This window comes from Cyprinodon tularosa, unplaced genomic scaffold (genome assembly GCF_016077235.1).
Source record: "Cyprinodon tularosa strain WSP-4 unplaced genomic scaffold, ASM1607723v1 ctg425, whole genome shotgun sequence".
NCBI classification, from domain to species: domain Eukaryota; kingdom Metazoa; phylum Chordata; class Actinopteri; order Cyprinodontiformes; family Cyprinodontidae; genus Cyprinodon; species Cyprinodon tularosa.
The window spans coordinates 118,743-131,905 of NW_024039147.1; the positions used below are offsets into that span (position 1 = coordinate 118,743).

A 13,163-nucleotide genomic window follows, 5' to 3' on the forward strand; every position below is an offset into this window, starting at 1 on the left:
TATTTTAAATATTTGAGTTTAAATGTGAAGCATGTCTTATCACCAGAATATGATTTAAGTTTGTACAGTGAATATGACTAAACTTTACATTTTTTTAATTGCTCACATTGTTAATATTTTTAATGGTTTTGTCTGGTATTATCAGTAGAAGAATAATATCATGTAAACCCTTTATTGTCCCACATTGGGGAACATCACTCTCTGCATTTGACCCATCCCCTTGGGAAGCAGTGGGCTGCCATTGTGCAGCGCCAGGGAGCAGTGTGGGGTTAAGGGTCTTTCTCAAAGAGCCAGAGTGGAGGCTGTGGGTCACCCTACCTCTCAGCAGGGCATTAAAAATTAGGCTGACTCTTGTTGTTCCCCTGCACAGAAAATTCTTTAGTAAAAGGCAAAATATTTATACGATCTGAAGAGAAATAAGAATGCATGTAGTATTTACTATCATATTTAATAACAAAATAAGAACTGCACCCAGTCAGCTTTGAGCCTATGATTATTTCATATTTCTATATGGTATTACCAGCTGGTTCCATTTTTATTGATCCTATTGACTGGGCAGTAGGGTGAGTTGGCTTCCTAACAGAACCTTGTTCCCCAGAAATAATAAAAAAATACTTTTAAGCGTGCCACAGTTCTTTTTGTGAAGGTTGTATGTATAGAATTAGACCACAATTTCTGTTTTAACGTATGTCTAAGCTTTATATTAAAAACAAATAAAAATTTGAAGAGATGGTTAGATTTTCTTAGATTTAATAAATGGAGGGATTATTTTTATTTATTTATTTTTTTTTTTTACCACATTTATGCTGCTTTTTACAAAATTATCCCAGATTGAATTTTAAGATATGTGACAAAATTAGGCATCTTATTCCTTTGGTTCTTACAATGTTACATCTACTTGTTAAATTCAGAATTATAATATATTAGTGAATTCATGTATAATCTAATATGAAACTCCTGGAGAAAATTAGGCTTAGAGTGCATTTAAAAGCAATACTGTTGGATCCTTGGTTGTTTGCTTCTCTTATCTTTCTCGTCCTCAGGGAATGCTAGTTTAAGTTCCCAGCTGATCTCACTTGGTTGCAGTCAGGAGGCCATATTTACAGGAGTGGATTTCATGGGATGGTTGCACTTTAGTTAAACTCTGCTTTGGTATCCTACCTACTAGCTCCCTAGCATACTCTGATTCTAGGTAGAAACTGCCCTTCCCTGTCCTCCTTTCCTTTCAGTCTGGCTGTTTCCTCATCCGTCCTCCTCTCTTCCTCTGAAACAACCCTCAAGTGCTCACCTGCACGTCCACCCTCTGCAAATCCCTCTGGAAAGTGTTACTTCTAGCTTGCGCACTTCCTCACAACCAGATCCCTTCCTATTGGACTCTCCTGCTCCCCCAGGGTCTGCTTCATCATCTGTGAACTCTAAGAAATGTGCAGCTCTGTCAAACTCCCCAAACTCCCCCTGTTGTTGCATTGCTAACTGCATGTCTCTCCCTGAACATTTCCAGTCTGTGTTTCTTCCAGCTGCCTTCACCCCAAGTTGATCTACTCTCCTGCCTGCAAAAAAATATAAAAACTATGTAAAAAAAAAAATTTTTAACCTACCTCTGTCTAATATTATGACAAAAACTGCCTTAAAATTATGATTTTTCTAACAATCAAGAAAAACAGATATGTTGCAAGGTAGTGTATGAAAAATGGTTAAAATGCATTTAAAGAATAAAAAATGCAGCATTTCAGTTGTTATAATCAGGCAAAAAAAAAAACTTTAAGCATCTTTAATTTTTCATTTTTTGCTACTTTTTAAATTGGTAGTGAGACGATTCGATAGGCCTATATAAAAAACAGAATATCATAAGGATAACATAGCTCCTTTACAGCTCTATCAGAAAATACATTTCCAAAAGAGCTCCAATAATAGACAGCATGTCTTGGACAGAAACTGGGGCTGGTTTTCAACAGTGTTCTTTCTTTCTACCTTTCCTATAGATTTCTATATATTCTTAAAACCATTGTGATCTCTAAAGAAAGAGGAAGTTTTGGGCTTAACTGATCCATTTATTTTTTGTTTTCCCCAAGGAAGAATCTCTCTATTGTACCTTGTCTATCCTCTCTATTTTACTCCCAGCACTCAGTGGTTGAAGCTTATTATTTCCCAGTGCGAAGAACAAATCACTACTTCCGCCTCCAGCAATCTTCTCCACATGGCGTAGACAGTCTAAGTGTAACCGTGTGAAAGAATTGTAGTGCGCACAAAGTGATTTTCATGAATGACACTTTATTAGCAACACCAGAAAATCTTTTCCGCCTTAAATAATAAATTATTTCCATAGATCTGCTATCCTTGCTGCATCTTCTTTGCAGAGTGGGCAGGTATTGTTGGGACACCAAGTGTGATGAGAGACAAAAGCTGGACAGATTCATCCATCAAAGAGCAACGTAGAGACAAACAGCCAACTAACCTAACATTTATATATATATATATATATATATATATATATATATATATATATATATATATATATATATATATATATATATATATATATATATATATATATATATATATATATATATATATGTATATATATAAATGTATATATAAATGTTATATGATATATATCATTTTTATTGTAAAAGAAGCTGGAGTAGAAGTGGTGAACATGTAAACTTCATGCAGAAAAGCCGTGACTCCTTTTTTCCCAGTTCCTTTCAGTAACTGAATGAAAAGTTGGTTCAAGTAGATCTTCTAATCCGATTTATCTGAGTGTTCACCATCTATATTTGTGAAGTTCAAGCTTTTCACCTTCTTTAAAAAAAAAAACTGCCCTATTTATCTTCACATGTAATTTTGAAAATTGCAACTGTTGTTTTAGAGCTTGCTTTATTCTAATGTGATTAAAACTCAGAGCGTCAGGAGACCCCTGTAAAACTTTATTGGCAGGATGAAGCTAACGTTTTGATCAGCAGAGAAGCAGTTGCAATTTGGACTTGGATGTAAAGTATCAGGAGCCACTTACTGTAGGAGCTAAAGTAGGTAAAAAGGAAAGGTAAGTTAGATGGCTCTTTTGATCTAAGTTAAATTTTCTGAAATGTTTTTTAAGAGGGTCAAGCAAAATCGTTCAATTGCCTTAACTTAACATTTTGCACACAAATACAACCTTTAATGCATTTTATTGGGATTCTCCATGATAGACAAATACAAAGTTTATTCTTGGGACCTTTTTTAATACACATTTTTTTTAAATGGCCATTAATTTTTCTTCAAAACCTCTCAAATCTGATATCAATAAAAACATAAACTAATTCCCTTCTGAAAACTGTTTCCTTTAAAGACTCCACACATTTGCAATTCAATCAAAGTATAAAGATATTCTGAAAAGGCCGCACAATTGTATAAGTTAATTATGCAGATCAAAAAAACAGCAAAGAGCTTGAAGATGAAGTTATGAAGATGTTTAAAGCAGGTCCATCACCAGGAGAATTACAGAATCCATCAAAGGAGCGAAAAATATGGCCCAACAGAAACCCCAGCAAGTCATGACCATTAACTTCAACTGATTATACATGCAATCAAGGGTTCACTGGTAAGTCTTGAAGAGCTATGAAGATCTACAGCTCTGGTAGAAGAATCTGTCAACATCTATTAGGTCATGAATCCCACATATTAGAAATTAATGAAGTAATATGCAAGTCAACAGTTAGTAGATGAAACAGTTCTTTGTTAGTTTATCGACTTCATGCAAAAAAAAAATGCGGCATAAACCTGAACCCACCATTTCAAAATATGATACAAAAGGAAAGAATTGAATAGTTAAAGCACATTATTTCTCAAATCCTCACCCCACTCTTCACAAAACACAGACAGAGAACACTTAGATGCATGAAAGCTTGCTTTATTCTTTGCTGTTATAGCTGCCCTGAATAAAAGGCTTTGCTGAAAAGATGAGTTTGAACACTTTATTTTTCCCAAAATGTTATCCTTGTTATTTTGTCTCTTTCTGTATGTCTTCTGTAGAATAAAAAGCTGAAATTGGTATAAATATTCAGAAAGGCATTCCTCATTTTAAATACATGTGTTGATTCTTGTGTAACTTTTTCTGTACGTTGATTTTTACATTTTGGTTTGTAAATGTATCTCTATTTTTGCTTTCTGTGATCCCATTCTTACCAGATTCCTGTTTTTGTATGGTTGATAAATCAGATATTCATGTTGCTATAGCAGAACAATAGCAGAATGGCTTTGACCTTTCTGATGCTTTTTTTCTAAATTATTTATTTTATTGTATGGAAGTTGTTTTTTATGCTATTGAAGGTGATTTCTGTCTTTTACAATTTATATGAAATACCTACATCCCCTCGACATCCTCAGACCGTTCAACCTAACCTTATGTCTTATTAAGCTGTGGTGTGACTGATTCTGGACCATTTTGCTACTCTGTTAACTTTCCCAACCAGTCCCATCCGCAGTTTGATGATGCCGTCATCTGCTGCAGGAAGGTGACTTCTACCTGGAGGATGGGGGAGAAGCTTATGTTTTTTTCATGCCTTCTTTGCTGAGATATAATCTTAAAATGGGTTATTATCTGTCAGATAGCCCTCAGGATGTCAAACTAGGGAAGGACCCTGCTAGATGTGATCAGTCAAACAGGAGAGCATCAGCAGTCTTTCCTGTCTTTGCTTTCTTTCTTTACCTCAGACCAAATTTCTGAGCCTGAACAAAAACAACTTTCTTAGCTGCATTTGATGGGAATCTGACTAGATGAAATTTGTGGGCAATCTAGTGAAGTATTTAAGCAGTGATTGGCTTCATTTCCAAGTAAGATAAAGGATAAGAAAACCAAACACTCAATATATAGTATTTTTTTCTTGAGACATAATTGGAGACATACTTCCCATAGTTTTAAACCTCCATGGAGTGCCAAAAGGCCAGTGTTTACTCTAGTAAACTAATTTAAACAAAGCTGTTAATTGCCAAGTTTGCTTGGTTTCCATTAGGAACTACATGAAAGACAAGACAAAGAAGTATTAACAGAGCTGATAACTAAGGGCATTAAAGCAGAAACAAATCCAGCCCAATTTTACACTCTGTCAGCCACACTTTGGACAACAAAGAGCTAAAGTCAGGCTGAACACACAGAAACCCTGCCAATGGTATTGTTAGGCTGTAATGAGATCAACTGGCCAGTCAGTCTGGAAGCTTTGAAAGCAATTAATTATTTTTTTTAAATAAGTACATAGACTGTCTATAATAAGTAAACTGTGAAAACAGATTGACTGACAGAGATCTAACATCAACTAAAACATTCATTGGGATTTTTGGTCTTTTAGGAAGTTCTGGTTCTTCTTCAGAGTCCCCTTTCGATGGGAGGGAATGTGGAAAGCCCAGCAGGCATCCTAATCAGATGACTGAACCATCTAAGTTGATTACTTTTTTGTGGCGGAGCAGCTATCCGCAGATGATAAAGCTTCTCCCACTATCTCTAAATCTGAACTCATCCAACCAACCAGAGGATTAAATCCACAAATGGACACAGTAAGAGCTATTTCAAGACCTTGATGAAAGATCACTGAAATACGTCCTCCCAGCCTGAAAAGCGAAGCTGGGGAACATTTGTGAGCCAGTAGGTAAAAAATAAGAATCCTAAATTTTATGTTGGAGTAGATATTTTCTGGGTTAATCTCTGAACATACGTAAACAATTTGCGTGTTGGCCAAATAATTTAGCATCTGTCTCACCTAACCTACCCGAATACTTCCTTCCATATCTTTTCTTTTTTTTGTGTACCTTACATTTTTGAATGATACTTAGCACAATTGTAATTAGGTATTTATACATAACTATATTTCAAACTAAATTGTCTATATATTTCAAAAAACATACTTGGTCATTGAGGTAAACCCTCCCCAAGCTGACAAATAGGACATAATTCAAACTTGGCCAGGTCCTTGAGCATTGAGCACCTTGTGCTTCTCGGCACTCCAGACATGTTGCAGCTCTGAAATATGGCACAACTGGTGGTTAATGGCTTCCTGGTAGCTTCACGCTTGATCCGTCTCAATTCATAGGAAGTTATTTTGCGTGTTCTTTTTTCAACAAGGTTCTTGCGTCTTGCCATGAACCGCCTGATTGTGCCATGATCCCACTTCTAAAGCTTGCCAATTTCCAAACTGCTGCACCCCTATGAAAGACATCTGACAATTTTTGACTTTTCAGAGTCTGTCAAATCTCTTTTCTGAGCCATTTTGCCAAAGGAAAGGAAGTTGCCTAATAATTAAGCACACCTTATACAGGGTGTTGATGTCATTAGGCCACACCCCTTCTCATTACAGAGATGCACACCACCCGATTTACTTAATTGGTAGTTTGCTTTCAAGCCAAAGGATGATGTGGTCGAAATACTCATTTGCCTAATAATTCTGCACAGTGTATTGGTCTGCTAAATAAGATGGAAAATTTAGCTTCTGATCCTCCTCAGATGTAGAAACCCCATTAACACTATAATAGTTGGTAATGGTGTACATGATATCAAAACATCATGCCGGACACCATAACTAGCTCCTATAGTGTTACTGTGATTGCTATAACTCACATGCATCATCAGCAGTTAGTGTTTCATCTTCCTTGGTCTTCATTATTCTGTATTTTTTTAAGAGCTCTCATGATAAGACAGGGCGCCCCTATCCTTGTCTTTATGACCCGTTTTTCTGCATGTTTCAGGTTTTTAACAGTTTTCAAGAACCTGTTTTCAATGATTAGATCGTTGACCAAATTCTGCCAAAAAGAACCAAGAAACATTCTAATTCTTGGACTGAGATGTGCTAGAAACAGGAACAGACCTGAAACCTGAAGGGTTGGACTGAACTGCTATTCTAATTTATGAGTTGGTCCCAGAAATTTCCAATGAAATCATTGAACTTTGGGGTTGTAATGTAAAAAAAAAAAAAAAAAAAAAGCCAAAGAGTTGAATAAATCTTTAAGGTACTGCAACAACACTGCCTTTCTCATAGCAGGTTGTGGGCAGACATAGGAGTCGGCACTCTTCAATGTTGCATCATTGCTGCAGAGATCTGCCACATCCAAACTCAGACCAAAACAAGTGCTCCTTATTTTATTCCATCACCATCCCGGTTGTGGTTGTTTTGTAGCAAAGTTTTTCAGTTCATTTAGATATTTTGCTTGGTTCCAGTTCCATACAGTGGCATATTTAAAGCAGCCTGCAGGCCAAGAAAGTCATCAAATCTTAATATAGTATAAAGGTTTCAGATCATTAAGTTTAAATATGAGATTTTAGCTTTTGTTTTTGGAACATAGTTTAAGAAAAGAAAAAAAAAAACATCACAGTGGATGTATTTTACAATTTATTGTATCACAGGTATGAAGAGAATAATTGGTCAGAAAAGGTCTAAAAACTATGAAACACAAACTTTTGTTTTTGTAAACATTTTAAATCAATTTTCCTAATTGTTTTTATATAATATATATATATATACTGCTATCAGTCCGATCAGCTAATCCTTTATGTGCTGGCACAGTGTGAGGTAAATCAGCTAGTTACTAGAGGGGCCATCGCAGCAGGATCTGGAACACATATCTGCTGATCCATCTTTAGAGAGCATCAGGACTTTCCAGGCTGTTATGATGGAAAAACTGCAAGGGCAAAAAACAGTTTATGTTGGGTGTTTTTGTTTTTTTTAACCTGATAAAAAATAAAGTCTCCATCTGCCAAAGATCCATTTTCCCCCTCAAAAAAATTAGTTATTTGGAAAAGGCTTTTTGTACTTTAACTTGATCCAGGTGAAAAATCAATTTGATGATCTGAAACATTTAAGAGTGACAAAAAAGTAAAAACAGAAGAGATCTGTAGAGGTGGAAATTCTTTTCAAAACTCTGTATCTTCATATTCTTATTTTACCACAAAAACACAATTTGTTCTGACATTTAAAGAAGTAGTTACCCAAAGAGAAAACTAATTAGTTATGTGATTCACAGCACATTCCAATAAAAGCTAGAGTAAGTGCAAATAGAGAAATACTGTCGCTGGTGTATATGCTGCTGAAACAGATGAAACTAAATGAACAGAATCCACATTGAGATTGTGTCAGAAGTCATGAACAGATGAAGCCGATGTGTTTATTTGATGCTTGAGCCAGTTTGCAAAAGAATCCAAATCACCACAGCATAACTAATTATTCTATTTACTGATTATTGGCTAAGCACTAAAATATTCCTTCTGTAATTATCTTAATTGTGGCTAGTAGCTCATAACCAAGTATCTAACAGGGAAATGTAACAGATCACAAAACTAAATGCTGTGATTAGACACAGATAATTACACAATCCCAAATTTATGTGCACATGGAGTTTTCAGTTGCATATTGAATATCTTCAACAAAAAACTAATTTTAACACTAAAGTATGGTTAAATCACTTGGAGCTTCAACATCATTTGGTTCAAGAAGGGTGTCAGCTGAGAGAAATCTCTTCCAATTTAAAGCGATTTGAAAGCTATAAGTGTCAACTTATTGTTCGTAGTGTGCTTTAGTCTCAAAATGGTTTGAAAATGACTTTTCATTTATATTTTATGTAAATAACATATTTTATTTACTGCCTTCCTGTGTAAAGGAGGTTGGCTAGTAGCAGTTTTTCTAAAAGAAGAAAATGATTCAAGACCAAACTTGAGTCATAACAGAAACTTTATTTAGGTTTTCAGTTTACAAAGTGTCCTGCATCAAATTCATTACAGAACAAACCAGGAACAGAAATAGAAGGCCACGCAGTACAGCCGAATAAAAAATTAAAACCACTTCTTCGGTTGAATGGTGAAATAATGGAGCGAGAGAGGAGAGGCTTTGGGAAGAAACGGAAGCAGAGGAAAGCAGATATGTGAGGAAAATGAAATTATCAAACACAAACCTTCACAGAAGGAGATAATTACACTTGCCACAGCTTTGCATAACGCTGCAGAAATGACTGACATCCTTTACGGGTTTATCATAAAACACAATGAAAAATAACATGGATTATTTCCCCAATTGATTCTCGCTGCGTCGAAACATAACAACTGTGTCTTAATCTCCCAGTAAATGAGCCGCTTTCTCCACTCAGGTGTGAAAGGAGACGCTTACAGCTCCAGCTTACTTCACTCCTACGACACCACAGAGGACATTCTGTAGCCAAACAGTGTCTGCTGGAGCTGAAACATAAATGAAATAATAAATCATAGATAAAGATGTTGCTGATAAACACCGACGAGAGCAAGATGAATCTCCAGGAAATTGGAGAACGGCGCCCTCTGACCGACGGGAGGCTGCAGCGGGTTCAGAATGCAGATATATCGTTTTTAGGAAGTGGGAGGCTGGAGGGTCTTTGATGTAGCAAGCATGGCTCGCACTTTGGCCATTAGATCCTGAAAGACAGAAGCAAAAGGTGAATTTTCAAATGTTATTCTAGAAGTTCTTTAAAGCAACTGCAAACATCCTGTCATTTTCTAGTGTTTTAAGTTACTCTAATATACCAGGGAAGCTGCAGGACTGGCTAAAGTTTGTTTATACCTGTTTAATGAAGCATAGCAGAATGAAGGAAGGCTCGGAGTGCTTTTCTTTTTTAAATATATTTTTCGTCAGAAAAAGAAAAATGCTCTGTCTGGTATTAAAGCTAAAAGCATCAACAGTTATTGTTCAAAAAAAAAGTAAGGCAGCTTTAAAACTCTAAGAACAGTTTATGTGGCCCCTGAAGTCTTTCTCGCCCACTTTTCATTTATTTTGAATGTTTTATGTTTTTCTAACCAGAACAAAAAGATAAAGACAATCATTACTAAGTAAGTAAAATTAAAAACAACAACAAACAAATCTTATAACCATAATAGAGGAATGGCAAAACACTGGTGTTGGGTTATAGAGAGATGACATTGGAGTGAGCTGAACACAGCCCAGAGGTAAACAGAGAACTATATATCTGTTATGTTGTGAAGATGCATAGCTGCAGGATTTCAGGACATCATGAGGATTTATATGACAACAGGCAGCAAAGACGAGCATCTCAACACCGTTTTCAGAATACATGAAGCATAAGGAAGTGCCATGACACAGAGCCTGAACCATCTGCCTGCAGAGCAGCAGAAATACGCTGCTACAACTGTTGCAACAGAGATTGATATTGCTTCATCCAGATGACAGTCAATTTAGAGGAGAGGAATAAAGACATTTCTTCTCTGTGGTGGATTTAGGGACGTGACTGTAATTGGGACTAATCATTTACATTTACTGATGCATGTTTATGCAAACTAACAACGTGGGGTCTGCAAGAGAAGCGGCCACCGCGGCAGCATTTATGGCGCTCTCTGCTGCACTCTGCTAATTATGAATACAAATCAAATAAGAATGAGTTCGGAGTAAATATTGATCATAGCTTTTCTTAATGAAATAATACGATTAGTTAAATGGACTAAATCTAGAGGATAGCATAGCTTTTAGCAAGATATAGCTTAAAGCACAGAATAGACACAGGACAGCATTGTCCTGCCAGAGCGGCTCTGAGTCGGATTTCATCTCATTCTATTTAATGATCCTTAGGAGGTTAACAGGATGGATTTAAGTTTGTTAGAATCGTGCAAATCAGTGTTACATAGATTTTCTTACAACCCTTTGGGCTGAAACAAAATTGACAACAAAAGTAGAGTAGATCAGGAGATGCTGCTTAGTTTGTGCAAGCAACATGAAAAAACAACACTTTCTTGTAAAAATAGAACTATCAATATCCTAATCCATCACACAATAGCATAAGTATATCTTGCAGTATCACATTCTATATATTGTAGGAATAAGCAATACTATCTAGCTCAAATACCTACAAAATTCTATTTTTGAATTACAAAAAAGTCAAAATTATTTATATGAATAACAAATTGCTTCTGATTCTGTCAAGAAATGTATTTCTGATTGAAAATACATTAATCTCTGAGATTAGGAGGAAACTGAAAATGACTCATTATTTTAAATTCACCATGTTATTTGTGCCTTAAAACAGAAATGATAAAGTCTTTGATTTGTTTAAAAGTTTTTCTTAGATTGATCTGTTTTGACTTGTTTGTTATAAGATGAAGCCATACCTACGCTGCACCAACAAACATTTCCAGCGAATTTTCCTCATCAGGGTGTTTTGGATTTACTTTTGCGGATCCTCTATAATTTTCTCCACAAGCCCAATTGATCTGCAATCAGAGCCTGAACCAGTGCAACACTCTAGAGTGATACGTAAACTAATTACCATCACTTAAAATAACTGACCACAGGGATTAGGCTGATGTTGTAATGTTTTTTCCGTTGTCTTTGCAGTGCATTACAGCTCCTCAATGAATAGTTATTCATGTATAATTAATCAAAGAACTCCCTGAGGCGTGAAAAAGCTGGTAGTAACACTGCTTCCACTGGGAATCAACTAAGCAGCTTGCAGTGGCCTAAGCTCACAGTTTTGTTTTTGTTCCAACATTGAATGGATAAATGTAGCCATCAAATTGTGAGAAACATGTTTGTCAGAGCAGAGCGACGCAGGAGGTTCTGGCCCAATGCCATAGACTTGGTAAAATGGACAATATAAAAGAACAACCATGTATGTCTTTTGTTGCGGCGCAGTGGAGTCCATCTCAAATCTGCTGGTAAAGGTCAGAACTCCCACTAAGCCAACAGACTGGTAATGTAAAACTTCTGTGCAAACTCAGGGGGGGATGTCAAAAAAATATGTTTTTAAATAGAAAATAAAATGTTCATTTGCAGCAAAGTTGCCGTTGTAAGCAGAAGAATTAAAAACAGGAGCAGAAAAGCTGCAGAAAGTTGCTTTCCATTCCCCTTCGGTTTCAGGTAGACTTTTTTGAATCCTGCTGACTGGCAGCCAAATGCTTGCTCTGCAGAAAAGAAAGTGTTAATTTGCATTGCATCCCATGAGTGATTCATACACGCATGGAAAGAATTCCACCCCTGAACCCACCTGACAGACTAGACAAATTAACAGCTGTAATCACACGGGGGAAGGAGCCGTCACATCAAATTACTCAAAAGGTCATTTTTTTTTCTTGATGTGTCTGAGCAAACAAAGGCCAACGACACACCAGCTTCACCGAATCGAGGAAACCAGGCTCCAAATGGGAATCGCCTCTTCTCAACAACAAATGTATCAAGAAACGACACGGCTAAATAATTTAGGATCAAATGTAATATTAAATTCCTGTAACTTGGAACAGAACATGATTCGAATGAGAGAGAAACTTTTAATGAATATTTCACATGTTGATCTAAATGTTTCTAATACATTTCAATTAGATGTAGCTAAAGAAATAAACTTATAAAGTTTAATAAACCTGAGAAAAACCTATCCTGATGGATTGTTAAGAATTTATTCAACTTTTTATCTTTTTTTATAAATCCAGTTTGGGTTTTTACACGTTAAAGCTTTGCAGTCTTTTTTTTTTTCAATCAAATTTTTAGCCAATTTATTAGACATACGTGTCAAATGCTTTTGAACACTGATAGCAAATAAGCCACTCAAGCTGAACACACTGAGCATCAGAATTAGAAAGAAAGGGGATTTAAAGTGACTTTGGTTAGTGATGGGTGAAAAAAAATCTAATTTTGATGTAAAGCGATGTCAACATAGGCAATTATGAATCGCTTAACAAACATCAAGACTCGATTATGTTAATTTAGACCTAATTGTGAGGAAAGCGTGAGGCGGAACATCAAGTATGGCACCCAAACAATCTAAAGGTGAACACATAAGGTTACATGCATCACATCCTTCACTCTGTGGAGGGAAAACAGGGAAAATGACTTGGACAAAAGCCAAGAAAAACTAAATCGACATGAGGAACCATATCAGAACAGTCAGCCTGGAAGCAGAGCTAAAACTGATCTTTTTACCTGCTGCCTTAAACCAGACCATCTGGTTGTCTTTACTGTTCAAAAGTAAAGACAACCAGATGAAATCAAGAGCTGAGCAAAGCATCTTTCGTTTCCACAGACAAAATGCCTCAATGTAAAAAAAAAATTAAAAAAAGGATGGATAAATTTGAAGTGATAGAGCGAGAGTTGAATGTGTGGCATGTTAAAAAGCACAAACAACCAAAAAATGAATTTAAAAGCAATGAAGTTGCCGCTTACTGTAAGAATAGGATC

At 36.0% G+C, this 13,163-nt stretch overlaps 1 protein-coding gene and 1 non-coding gene across 4 annotated transcripts in view; both read right to left on the minus strand.

Moving 5' to 3' along the window:
- Positions 1-311: 311 nt before the first annotated feature.
- LOC119792625 lies at positions 312-424 on the minus strand. The gene has a single exon (XR_005282014.1). It is a non-coding gene; the product is annotated as a U5 spliceosomal RNA (small nuclear RNA).
- Positions 425-8,672: 8,248 nt separating this feature from the next.
- LOC119792615 (splicing factor SWAP) overlaps positions 8,673-13,163 on the minus strand; it is a 74,719-nt gene continuing 70,228 nt past the window's right edge. For all 3 annotated transcript variants that reach the window (XM_038299337.1, XM_038299338.1, XM_038299336.1), the window contains one exon: positions 8,673-9,403. In XM_038299337.1, the coding sequence (XP_038155265.1) occupies positions 9,338-9,403 (66 nt within the window). In that variant the 3' untranslated portion in view covers positions 8,673-9,337. The remainder of the gene's footprint in view (positions 9,404-13,163) is intronic.